Here is a 14074-nt window from a genome sequence, read left to right as displayed (position 1 = left end):
ACATGAGGAAAGTACTGATTATCACCTTCTATTCAAATTATTCCATGTTTAGAGGTCAAAAGTCCATTTAAAAATAAACATTTTTCTCCTTTGCTATGTCTGGAAACTACTCTTAAGTGGTTTCCAGAGGCAGCTTGGGTCTTTTCATCGTCATCCTCTCTGAGTTGCATAAAGTTTAGACTTCTGTGCCATGTGACACCTTAAAATTCACATGTTCCATTCATGAACCAAGGGTGAAATATAGGTGGTAGTTTAAATTATTAGTATCTACAAAGAACAAAATTGACCTATATGATTATATTCTGTTCCATACATAATGTCACACAGATTTTCTCCATGTAATCTGACTTGGAAGTACCCTCAAATTTCATTCATCCAAATTTCTCTAATTGAACATTTGTGATACCTCATATAGAAGGTAGTGATAAACCACAATTAAACTTTTCATTCATAAAATATTTGGCAGTTTTCAAGCCCCTTCCCATGGATTCTCTTATTTGATTCAGGCCTCTCAACAGTCTGATAAGGGAGGCAGGCTAGGGTTATATTCCTCATATCATAGATGAGAAAACTGAAACCCAAGGTGGACTGACTTCCTAAATTCATGTGCCCAGTGTACAGAACATGGGCACAAGGACCAAGTCTTCTGTCTTTAGTTCAATGTTCTTCCTTATAAATTAGTATAAATAAACTTAATTCAGAACTCAAATGCTTAAATTTTATTGACTAGACTTATTAAGCACTCTAGTTTCTACTAGCTTACCTGATTTTACTTCAATTAACTAATTAATCAACAAGCATTTATTAAGTGTCTACTATTGCCAGACAGTATTCTGGGTGTGGAGTATACAGAAACAAAAGACAATCTATTGCCTCTTTACAACCTACTGCAGTAATACAATATGCTTATTAGGATTCATTTGTACTCTTGTTTATAGTATTGTAGTACTTCAAAGGAATCAGATTATTTTTAAAAACAGATTTATCTCTACCTCCGATAGAACTCCTTCCCTCCCTACTGAAAAAAATCAAATTCACATACACGTACATCTGTATACATACAGACATATACAGACTTGGGCACATGCACACAGAGGCAGGCAATTCTATATTGGAGTCTTTACTGTGCATTGTACTTGTTTGATAACAAAATAATCTTATTCCCATAAGAAATTATATTCTTTTGAGAAACTATTGTTATATTTTTAAAATATGCAAGTAATTACTTTTTCTTGGAAAGAAGAAAAAGAGGAAGACATTTGTAGACCAGATAACTAAGTTAAAAATATGTTCTTTTCATAGTTTCCTTTTAATTATTAACAACATGCTATAGGTACTGAAACTTAAATGTTTAAAAATAAATTTCTAAAAGGAGAAGTAGAGGTAGTGGGGACCAACAGGGTTATCCCCTTAGATGCAGTAAATGTTGGACTGCCCCTTGAAGGTAATTTACGACTCTCACAATTTGACTTAAATCTAAATTGCCTTGGGTCATCTTGAGTCTTTCAAACATGCAAATTTTTTTAGAAGCAAAAAACCCCTTTAGGTTCTGAAAGTGGTCCCAAACTGTGCATGACACTATTAGGGCAGACAAGAATCTGAAACAAATGGGGCAGGAAAATTACTCTTGTCACCCAAATGACAATAGGATTCCTGTTATTATTGTATTATTGTTCACATGAAATTTACCACTGATTCTGTAGGTGAGATCTCTACCAAATCAATTAAATTGAGATGCTGGGAATCAGTTATTTCGCCTCTTTGCCCCTCAGTTTTCTACTCTGGATACGAGGAATTAGACTAGACCAGCATTGTGGTGTCTGAAAAGAGCTCTGAGCTAAAGATCAAGAGTGAGAGTGTGAAAGAAATGGATTCTCTTTTGCCAAAAAAAAGTATAAAATAGCTAAATAAAAATATGAAATATCCCAAATAGGAAAATTTACAGAAACCAGTATCAGAAAAAAAGCTATTAATGAATTGGAAGCTGAGTGAATCAGTAAGGAACCTGGAGTTTAAAAAATCTGAGTTTAAATCATGTCTCCAACATTCTCTAGTTGTGCAAGTCACTTAATTTTTCTTAGTCTCAGTTTCCTTGTGTTTTAAATGGTGACAATAGTATTTACCTCACAGGGTCAGTGTCACATGAGTATGTATATACATATATCCATGCCGTGTGTGTGTGTGTGTGTGTGTGTATGTGTGTGTGTGTGTATGTATATATATATGTATATTATATATATGTTTATGAATATACATTATATATGTATATGTGTGTAGCACTTTGCAAACCTTAAAAGGCCATTTAAATACTTCTAGAGATTGTAACTATATCAATACTTTAATACTTAAGTGGATCCATGATCTCATCCATGTAAACAGTGATGCAAATTACAACCCAGACTTCTCCTGTGTGACTTTTGTCCATATCTTTCTATAAATCCTTCCTGTGAGGTCCCACCCAATAAACTTCCTCTAGATCTTCTGATACTGGATAGATATCTGGTAGATAGAAACTGGGTAGACAGTGGAGTATGGTAGCAGTTTGTATTATCCTTTGTTCATCATCTGATAGTGGGCTTCTTTCTTTACTTTTACATGCTTCTCTGACAATATCCTTTGCGCCTCTTTTTGGGCACAGTTCTTTCCCTGGTATAATGTTGTAGCTTTCCAGGTGCCTCTCCATTTTCCTTTGGATGATTCTCAACTTAAATTCTTCCAATATGGGCATCCCTGACTTCTAATCAAACAGAATTACTAGAAGAATATTGAGGTTAAAGCAGAAGAAGAGATTTGAAGTCATTAAAAGCCCTCACAGTTTCCCCAACACAATCCAGGTTGCTTTCATCCTCTAGTTCATTTCTAAGCACAGTTTATTCCCTATGGAGATATATGTGTGGATGGACTAGCTTTAAGGGTTGTTAACCCAACCACTTATTGTAGTGAGCCCCACTTCTACTTGGACTCAAGAAGTATCCTCTTTGATGATGGCAAACAGCTTTAACAAGCATATGAATCTTGTTTTATGTTTTACTTAATATTAGTAATCAGAGTCATCAAGAAAATTTTCTGTTGTTGTATAGTTCTAGGAATGCTATATGATTTTGAAGCCAGAGAGAATTTGTGTGTATGTGTGTGCATATATATATACAGTAGAATCTTATATTTTCCACATCATTTAGAAAATGATGTGACTATAAAGATGTAGTCTGTTAGAAAATGTTCACAAAAGCCTGCTTGTTCCCTTCTCACGCTCATCAAGAATGACCTTGATGTGTGTGTATAGAATTATCTTGGTTATCTACTCCAGTTTGATTGTGAAGAGGTTCATTTCTCTGACCTCATCTTTCAGACTCTGAATCTTAAATACAATTGTGATTTTTCAGTAGAAAAGAAATCTCAGGAAAGCAATATATTCAACCACCACCACCACCAAAAATAAAACAAAACCTTCTCTTTTGTAAAGCATTGAAACTAGGGATTGAAGTTTTCTCTTGTGGTAGATTTCAGAAAACTTAGGTTATTTTTATTTGAGTTTCTGATCATCTTGTCCTTATTAATGTAGTTATGTGCAATTTTTTTTTTGTTCTTCTGTTTCATGCTTAATGCATTTTCAAGCATTTCTAATTGATTTTGCTTTTTCATTCCTTTTGTACTGAAAAGCGAGTGATTGATAGTCAGGCTGAGAAGCTAAAAGAACTGGACAAAGAAATACGTCCCTTCCGACAAAACTGGGAGGAGGCTGACAGCATGAAAAGCAGTGTGGAATCCCTCCAGAATCGAGTAACAGAACTAGAAAGTGTGGATAAATCTGCAGGACAAGCGGCACGAAATACAGGTGAGAAAAGAGAGGCAGAAAAAGTGGAGAATGTTTTATCATCTCCTTGAGCTAGAAGACAGCTAGAATTCCTTCATCCCACTGAATTCTCCTCTCCAAGGGCAAATTGGCACATTGATTCTTCAGTTATCACAAGAAAAGGCCATTTGTGTAAAAGTCATTTACATGTGGCAAATTTCTCAGATAATACTAGTGACTTGTGTACTACATTTAGTTCTCATATTGTAGAAAAGCCCTGGTGTTAAGAGTGACAGAGAACAAGAGTACATGCATGTTACAAGTACCATGCACATATCTAGGAGCGTAATTAGTTCATGGCTTCATCATTTTTACAAGAATTCAGCAGTGCCTCCATCTATAGATAAAATGATAGATTTAGAGCTTAAGATAATCCAGTACAATCCTCTCATTTTATAATGTGGCTACTGAAAAGGTTAAATGATTTGCCTCTGGTCACTCATGCCTGAGTTCAAATTCAAAGCTCTTTCCCCTGAATTGTGTTGCTTTTCAGTGTTCTAGAGGCAGTTGAATGTAGAGGGCTGAAACTATTGAGTCGATGCACTAAGGTCAGTACAGCTGAGCACTTGAGGCTAATTACAGATTGGACAATATTCTATGGGCATATGCTTGGAAAATGGTCCTTCCCACTGTCCTGTGCTGGCTCAGTGATTGGTGTATAGAGATTTGTAGGAGGGACTAGGGGGTGGAGTAAGACTAGCCAGAGACACACTTGGGCAGTAGACGAAGAGATTCTGCTTCCATCTTGTTCAATCCTGCGTCTTAAGGACCAAGAATAAAGACTAAGGACTTTTGTTTATCCTGACTCCAGCTGATTCTGGGGTGTCCTGGGTGCTAGCACAGTCGTCACAGTTGAAAATACGAGCTGGGACCTTGAAGGAAAGGAATGGACATATTTATTCACATAGAATTAATATTTTTGACCTTGGAAGAGAGTTTATTTAGTATAGATCAAATAGAGTAGTCCATCCCTGTGTTGATAGGATTCTTTTCTGAATCTGCTGAATGGTTTCATGAGTCACTGTGGCCAAAAAATAAATATATTCCCTGATAGCTAACTTAGTGAGGTAGCTAACCTTCTCCCCATTTAATTATGTTAGCGTTTTGCCTGTCCTCAAAGCCTTCCCAGTTTAGAGGTGAGAATAACGCTATCATTATTGTCATTATCTTGATGTTCTTGTTGTTTTATTATTGGTATTAATGTTATGAACTGGAGAGTGAAAATAGGCAATGCTTAGAATTATGTCTGAAATGGAGGTCTGTGCATGGTCATATGATCACAAAGCGACTTTAGCTACAGTAAGGAAGATTTTGTAAAGTAGTGCAAGAGTAATAAAAAAGAAAGTTAGACTATTGTAAATATAATAGGAATTGAACAAGGAATTTAGTGATTGGTATGGAGAAGAATGAACCACGTTGGAATAAAGTGACTGGTCTTGACAGCTGATTACATGCTGCAAAGTGAAAAAATAGAATTGTCAGAGTACTACCATTGATTCAGGGGTTTAGAGAGCAGGGATGATAGGAAAATTCTTAGGGAAGCCATATGTATTTCCTCCTATCCAATCCCTTTCACTCCACCAAATTTTACAATATTGGTCTATCGTAGATAAAGACTTATTTTGATTCAAGTGGCAGATTTTAGCTAAAATATATCAGTGTGAGCTGTGTGAATCTTTTCATTGCTGATATTTCAAAGTAGTTGAGTTCTATTTCTTTCCCTTCCTCTCTTTTAGGCTTGCTTGAAACACAGTTAAGCAGACATGACCAAATGCTAAGCGTTCATGATATTCGACTGGCTGACATGGACCTTCGATTCCAAGTCCTAGAAACCGCCAGCTACAATGGGGTGTTAATCTGGAAAATTCGAGATTATAAACGACGGAAGCAAGAAGCTGTCATGGGGAAGACCTTGTCGCTGTATAGCCAGCCTTTCTATACTGGCTACTTTGGCTATAAGATGTGTGCTAGGGTTTACCTTAATGGGGATGGGATGGGGAAAGGAACTCATTTGTCTTTGTTTTTTGTCATAATGCGTGGAGAATATGATGCTTTGCTTCCATGGCCATTTAAGCAAAAAGTGACTCTCATGCTAATGGATCAGGGATCATCTCGTCGTCATTTAGGAGATGCTTTCAAACCTGACCCAAACAGCAGTAGTTTCAAGAAACCTACGGGAGAGATGAACATTGCATCTGGGTGCCCTGTCTTTGTGGCCCAAACTGTTCTAGAAAATGGGACGTATATTAAAGATGATACTATTTTTATTAAAGTCATAGTGGATACATCGGATCTGCCAGACCCCTGACAAATAAATGGGGAAATGGATTTAAGCAACAGATAACCCCACTTAGGGGTTTTGAACCAGTCTGTCTTCAATGAGGTCCTAAGCTCAGAAGAGGACCTTGTGGACCAGAAGGAAGAGTCTGAAGGCATAATTGCATAGGGTCCAATGGTGAAGTAGCAACACATTAAGAAATCATACCTTGGTATATTTTCTAATAGAACTAGCAACACTTCAACTCTGAAGAATTATTTATCCATCATTGGGATAAATATTACTGTCAGAGGGTTTTAATTTTTATTTTTAAAGATCTAGTTAATTGAGGTAGAAAGACATATATGCTAAGCAAAACAAACAAACAAAACAGATATGATTTTTCTTCCTTAAACTAGAACACCAAAAAATTCACATGGGGATAGCTGGATATGTCAGCATGTTAAGTAAAAGAAGAAATGATGAAATCATAATGCAGTTCTGATATATTCATTCCAAAAAAAAAATAGCAAAGTGCAGTCTTGTTTCAAATACAATATATTGTCTATTTTTAAGGCCTCACCTGGTCTCTGTTTTAATAATTAGTTTGTCAGAAGACCCTGAAGTACTCAGTCTTTAAATTCGGAATCATTTTTTGATTTAAAGTTTTATTGATAATTATTAACACAAACATCTTATTTTAAAATGTTGATAGACTGATATTTCTTGGAAGAAAATGTAAAATATCAAACACTGGTTATCACTTGTGATAGGAAAGAAAATATTCAATCTGTTGTTATTTCTCGTTAGAAATGTAAACCTACAATATATGTCGTAGTTAATGACACTACTTCAAAATTATTAAGAAAGAAAAATTGCTCATGGATGCCGTGCATCATTCTCAGATTTATAATTGTTTTCACCCTAAAATAGGGCATTTGTTGAACTCTGAAGTTCTAAACAAAAATCCTGTAGGTTTTTAAAGCTCTGCCCCATGTGTTCAAATGATCTCTCTATTGCTGATGACACAAATATTAAATCTTCAAGATGCTTAGTGTTCTGGGGGGTGGGAAAGGTGGTTCATGCAGAAGATGGTCACTTTAGATATGTTTATTCATTCTGTCACAATTGCTGCATTTTGTTAAAGATCTCAGAAAGTGAAGTCTTTCCATTGAGATGGTGGCATAATGTACATGTGCCTTAGATGTGACATGCTGCTTCTATACCATAGATTTGTACTCAGTTAAATTAGAGAAAAATGATAGCTTAACTAGACTTTTCTGTTGTTATCCGTGGACTTTATCCATATGAGGGCCCGGTAAACGATTTCCTGAACGTGCTGACAAGAAGCCAAACTAGTCTTTTGGCCTCTGGAGCTGCCCTTGCTTGATTGTTGTGGATTCCAAATCTTCAGGCCCCAGCAGTTTTCTCACACTGCTCCCATGGAGCTTGGTCTTAGGGCTTTCATCCCATCCCCAAGGCTAATGTGGAGTAGAAAATTATATCCTCTTCCACAGCCCTTTGTGGAAGAGGAAAGCTCAGATGACTAAAGGGACTCATCTGGACTTTCTCAAAATGTAATTTGCATCTCCCCTCAGGGATGGCTTGTTGAGGCAGACTCTCAGACATCCCTCTCATCCATCTCTTTTCTAGGGAAATGCTGTCTAGGCTTCTATGGGCACAGCCTGAGCTTTCCTAGAAGGCTTTTTCTCAATCCCCCCCTCTTCTTCCCTCCCCTCCCCGCCCAGTTTACCTTCTTCTCTTAATGGTCTGACTGTGATTAGGAATTTGATGACCTATCTCCTGTCTTTTACCTTTTACTATGCACCATGTTCTATGGGTGCTTCTTAACATCGATGGGTGCTAAACCTTGATGGGTGCTTCTTAGGCAAAACCAATGTGTATGAACTACCACATCTGTGCCACGTTCAAGAGAAATTTGCACCCCCACCATTGGCCAGTTGGGCGGTGCTCCTCAGACTGCCTGCCTCTTGGGCTCTTTCTACAATCTGTAGCATGGGGACAGTTGGATTCATGCCTCTGTAGTTCACCTTGTCTCTGGTGCTATTGTCTGTCATGGGTGTGCCTTCACATACAGTGCCTGCAGGAAGGACTTTCCGATTACAAACAGTAATTCAACACATACCATAAGTATTCAGTGCATACCATAAGTGGTCTTCATTGGTTTTCCAAGCACCTGTATCAGTACAACCTATTATTGTTTAAGTAGCACAAACACTCCATTTACTTGATTTCCTTTTCCTTTTATTCATCACCATCCTGTTCCTTTGGGGGGTGGGGAACACAAGTTAGTGCCATCACATGAGACCTAATTTGAGTCATGTTTCTATCACTACTCATTCAGGAAGGACTTCCTGCAGAAGATCTGACAGCTGCAGTATTTTACAGGCTGCCCACCTAAAACCACTGTTACCTCGAAGGTATGCCCTGAGTGTGCCCTGGATCTTGTTCAGGTGTGTGTTCTCCTAAGAGGCTTTTGGATACAGGCAGCCTGGCAGTTCACATAGTGGACCTCAGGTCTCTTTACCGAGGCCATGGGCACCAATAGGGACTGCTCCCAAGGACTTTTTTTTCCAACACAGAAAACCACACATGATTGTCTGAAATTTTAAAAGAAATACAAAAAACATTTGTGGCCTTGTAAAGAAATCCCCTCCCTAGATTGAATCCTGGTTTGAGTTGGGGATTACCTCGAAGCATTACATTGAAGCATCCATTCCCTTTATAGTAGGACTTCTCCAAATAGATTTCCCAGACTAAGACTATTGGTTGAATAAGGTAGAAATTTTTTCCCTTGGCTTTCCAACATATGAAGCCCATAGTATTTAATTTCAGTAAAACTGTGAAATCTCACCTAAAGCAAGGAGGTGCTGTTATGTCTTATAGTCTTTTAATAATTAGGTTGATATTTATTGGAACTTTTTTTTTCAATATACCTTTTGGATTTTCTCTCAAATACAGCAAACTTGTCAGAAAGCTTTTTGAGTCTTTTACATACTCTGTATTTTCAGTTTTGCTACCAATAGTTAGCATAACTAGAATCTCTTAAATAATATTGTTTTTCTGTTTGTACTAGTGTTCCCAAAATAGCCAGATGCTGTTCATTCCTATGAAACAATGGTCTGCCCTAATATAGTGGGAGAAACTAAATCCCCCAACATTTTCAAAAGGCCTCAGGCTACTAGGAGTTGACTATTTCTATGTGTTAGATGCTCTGTGTATGTGTGCACCTTCTTTACTATTACTGAGTAACAAATTTCCAGCATAACAAAACTGCTCCAGTAACTAAAAACAAAGTTAAGTTTTTGTGCATGAATTAATCTCCTTGATTTCTCGGAAACATTTCATAGTGGAAATAAGAATTTCTTCCTGCCTCTCTAACAACCACTTTTGCAGTTTCTCCCTCTTCTTTCTCCCTTTTCCTCTTTCTGTATAACTCTATTTATTCATGCAGTTAACAGTGGTTGAGGCAAGAAGCATCTGCATAGTGGAACCAGACTGGAAAATCATTCACTGTGGACCATTTCACATGACCTATCCCTAATTTGATAGGAATTGTAGCACTATCAATCACCATTAAATTCTATCATTGCCGGCATGGCTTTTCATACTCATACTGGACCGGGACTTTTGTATGTATTGTTGGCCCACTCTTCCATACCAGCAGGTCTTGTTATCTAATTTGTGAGTGTAACAGAAAAAATATATATATATCTAATATGTAGTAATGCAACTTCAATGCCTAATATTCACCTGTAATTTGTAAAGATTTGCAACCTACTGAAAATCCAAACCAGGTTCTCTTCTAAGCTGGTTTTCTGCTGTACTAGAAGGCAAGTTTGGAAGGTAGAACTTTTGCCTGGGATGTGACTGAAAAGTCAAGTAAGACATGGAAGAGCTTTGTATCCTTTAGGGTTTTAATGTGTTGATTATTATGAATGTTGGGGTGCCATTTTATCTAATCATCAGCTGGGAAGGAGTACTGTCAATGTCCACAGTCTGAAACATCTTCTAAAGCTAAAAACCAGCTTCAGGGCCGAATACAATGAGATTAAATTAATCCTTTTTCATAAGAATACTTCTATATTTTTGAATTTGGCTAATAGAGAATACAATAAATTAATGTAAATTAAATAATTGAGCTAAATATATCAAATAAGAAAATGACAGTGTTCTCCCAGAAGTTGAAATTCAATGGCACTTTTATAGTTTAATGCCTTGATAAATGTTAACTATGCAAGCAAAGTAGGCCAGAAGAGGTCTTCTATTTTAATGGTTAATGTTCATGACCTCAGTCTAGTTAGTAGTCCATCCCCAGGATAGATGCCCTGTGATTGACTTCTTCAGAAACATGGAGTGTACAAATCTGAGACTATGACAAACACCTCTCCGAGGCCCTTGTCTCCATATATTAACCAACCAGATGAAAAGTCAGTCAAACAGATAAGCTATGTAGAAACTATTTTGATTGCCACTTATAGTGGAGTGGAAAGAATGATTGACCAAAAATTTAAAAATCTGAGTCTGACCCTTGCTGGCTGTGAGACTGGAAAATCTCTTCTCTCTGGACTTCAGTTTCTTCATTTATAAAATGAGGAAGTTTGGACTAGATTATCCCTGTGGTCTCTTCTAGCTTTAACATTCTGTGATCTTACTAAGCTAATTTAAATGATTCTGTCATCACCACCACCACCAAACTGACTAGTTTTTTGACTGAATTAGCCGAATCATCTGATGATTTTGACATTGTGCAGACACAAGCCAAATAAATCTCTTTGGAGAGATACAAGCACTTCATAATGATGTCAAGCAAACTATTAGATAATACCTACTTTTGACTTTTCAACCTAGGAAGGGAAAAAGCACTGATCTGCCTTGTTTCTAATCTCTAAGTCTTCTCCCCAATAAGAGTCACAGAATGGTGGCCAGTTATTGGGGTTACCACTGATGCAGCTCAAGCGAGGGAAGCTTTAAGAGCTATAAACCACACACTGAGACTTTGGTCCACTTCTCCTTCTTCTGGAAAGAGAATTGAAGACAGCCAACCTAATTCCCTTGAGACGCGGTCAAAACAATGAATGAGTCTTACCACTCTTCTTTAACAGGCTAAGATGTACATATTGGAGGAGCTCTTGCTTCTAGCCCCCATTTTCCTTTAACATATTAAGAAGTAAAACAGAATAGTGAACCACAAGGAATACTGTGCATGATTCCTCCTGGCTTATCCTGAGTAGGATTTCCTTGCAGGGTAAGTCAGCCGCACAGGTGGCTCATTAAGTCAGTGAAAGCAAGAATTAAGAGCATTTTCAACACTGACATTGGGGCTTTTAAATTAAACTCTTGCCTGTTTAAAATACGTCTCATTGCTTGGATCACATCTGTACTTCAAAGGACCTGTGATTTCATCAGTGTGGAGGCTCCTACAACCGAGGCAGATCAGAACCCTTCCAGCTTGCAATGCTGTTTCATGAGTTGCTGTGACTGGGGAAAAAAAAGAACAACAACAAACAAACAAACAAAAAAACCCATCCTGGTAGTCAATCTTCTGATGATGAAGCTCTCTGAACTTAACTAGTCTGGTCTTTAAATGACAGACGCACAGTCTCTCGTTAGATCTGTTCTCTAAGCCTTTCCAGTTTGGTAGTTCCTACCAGATTTTGGCATTTGGCCTAATTTTTGAGAACTCAGAGTTTCCTCCATGTCACAATAAGGCATCAGAATGGGGCTGTAATGGAGATAGGTGAAGCATTAATATGTTAAAAAGGGCTGAACTATAGCTGTAAAACAATATTTTTTTAACATGTAATCCAAATCTTTTAGTCCTTAGATAACCAGAAGGAAGAAAATTCAGGGAATTCACTTTAATTGTGTAGCAGTTATGAGATGAATGTGGGATCTGTTCTCCAAATCTGTTTCTTGACCCATGATTGTAGTTTTTGTCTTCCATTTCAAAAGCTGTAATATTTTGCATGCGTTTTTCTCCAAAGTAGTGTTAATTTGTTAAGAGTTTAAGCCAGGTGAATTTCAGTTGATAGTTTGATCTTTGGAAGTATGGAATATATTGGTTATCTCACTATTGTTGGCTGTGATGGCAACATTCATCTCTAGTAATTTATTAAGCATCTATGTTGTGCTAGATGTTAAAGAGATATAAAGGTGAATGTGACATAGATGTTCCCAAGGAGTTTACAGTCTTTTGTGAAGAAAGACAAGTCCACACAGAACTGTTATATAAGGAAGAGTCAGATGAATGTAAAGGAAAGTTCTAAGCACAGAGAAATTTGAGGTGGAGAGTTCAATTTAGGAAAGTAAGTTGCCTGGGAACGCTTCTTGGAGGAAATAGTATGTCTGAAGATTTCTCTTTTTCTTAGGGCTGTAAGCTCATTGGGTTTAGGGTTCTGTCCTGGTCATTGTTGTATGTCTCATGACTCTTTAGTACAGTGCTTTGCACATAGTGAGCACTGAATAAATATTTATTGAATTTTAAAAAGGTCTTTGTCATACATTATTACACCACTAGATTTTTTAAGGATTTTTTAAATGTCATAAGTGAAGAAAAATAGAAGCATCAGAACAATAATAAATTGAGGCTCTTATTAAGATCAGCAGAGGCCAACAAGAATTTCTAGGTAACTTTTCTCCTTCATTGAATGTGACATGACTTGAATTTCAGTACAGGATTGAAAAGGCAGATTCTCCAACTATGACCTGCACCCTTGGCAGAGAGTTGCCCAATCTGGTTTGGGAGAACAACAGAATGGGTTCCAACATCTATAATAATTGCTAAGGTACCATGCAGCTCATTTTATCTCCTTCATTGCTGCTATATTTGGAGTATACTGTTTTCACTGTCTTGGTGAAAAAAAAAAGTTAAAAGTTCAGAATTTCTTTAATTGTGGCATCAGACTCCAAGAAGTAGCAGTGATTGATATCAGATCTTGTTGATTGATTGATCTTATTCCCCTTGGACAAGTAGGATAACCTTTAACAACAAATGAAGTGACTTTTAATTGGAAAACTTAAAAATGGACATTATTTCCAAGGACTTCTGTAAGAAATATCTGTGGAAGAACATCAATGACAAAGAACCATATGTAAATTGATGTAAAAAAAATTATGTAACATTTTTGGAATTGCATTGACTTCACCAATGGTACACTTGTTGTGTTCAGTTCTATTATCCAAAAACAAAGACCAAAGAAGGCCAATCTCATTTGACTGTGTATTTTTAATCTGCCTGTTTTAAAGATGATCATATGTAGTAACCATTAGCTATAAGGATACTTTACTGCAGTACCAGTGATCTGGTAACCAGTGGTTTTATGTACTGTGTTTCTCTGCTCCTCTAAGTTTAAAAACAAACAAACAAAAATAACAAAACAAAACAAAAAAAAGAGACAATATTATTTATTGCTCAGCAATAACCATGTTGTTAATAGCTATTAACAACATGTCTTAATTTTCCAATAGCATTATTATGTTTTGTATTTCTGTTTATTGTATATTGTGTGTGGTTTTATTTGGTATTTATTTATGTTTTGAGGTCTTGCAATGTCTTTTGTGTTTTTAATGCTAAGTAAAGTGTGTAAGAATATAGAATGCCAAACTTCAAAATGCTAAATTGTTATTAGAGAAAAATAAATCTAAATAAGCAATTCTCACTTTTTGTATAAAAATATCCCAGAAATGTAAACGAGCCAATGTTTTGAAGTTTGTTGTGTGGAGTAGAATGCCCATGCAAGAACAGCTTTTCGACTATGAGTGGGCTCATAAGGCAACATTACCCAAATCAGATTACGTATCCCTGGATTGTTCCAGAGAGACTAGCTCTCTGCTTTAGAAATCCTAGCTGATGGTATTGCCTTCAGTCAGTTCAGTCAGATATTGAGGTGATTCCCATACACATAAAAGCTAGAGTCTACAACTGTGTCTTACACTTAAGA

General features: G+C 36.8%; 1 protein-coding gene across 4 annotated transcripts in view; it reads left to right on the top strand.

Annotated features, from left to right (window-relative positions):
- The window catches only part of TRAF3 (TNF receptor associated factor 3), a 166146-nt gene extending 152322 nt beyond the window's left edge, over positions 1–13824 (top strand). For all 4 annotated transcript variants that reach the window (XM_051978327.1, XM_051978326.1, XM_051978325.1 and 1 more), the window contains 2 exons: positions 3661–3835; positions 5590–13824. In XM_051978327.1, the coding sequence (XP_051834287.1) occupies positions 3661–3835; positions 5590–6161 (747 nt within the window). In that variant the 3' untranslated portion in view covers positions 6162–13824. The remainder of the gene's footprint in view (positions 1–3660; positions 3836–5589) is intronic.
- Positions 13825–14074: the final 250 nt, after the last annotated feature.

Source organism: Antechinus flavipes, chromosome 2, assembly GCF_016432865.1.
Source record: "Antechinus flavipes isolate AdamAnt ecotype Samford, QLD, Australia chromosome 2, AdamAnt_v2, whole genome shotgun sequence".
Classification (NCBI taxonomy): Eukaryota; Metazoa; Chordata; class Mammalia; order Dasyuromorphia; family Dasyuridae; genus Antechinus; species Antechinus flavipes.
Note: the sequence above shows the minus strand (reverse complement) of the source record. Positions and strands in the feature narration are given on the sequence as shown.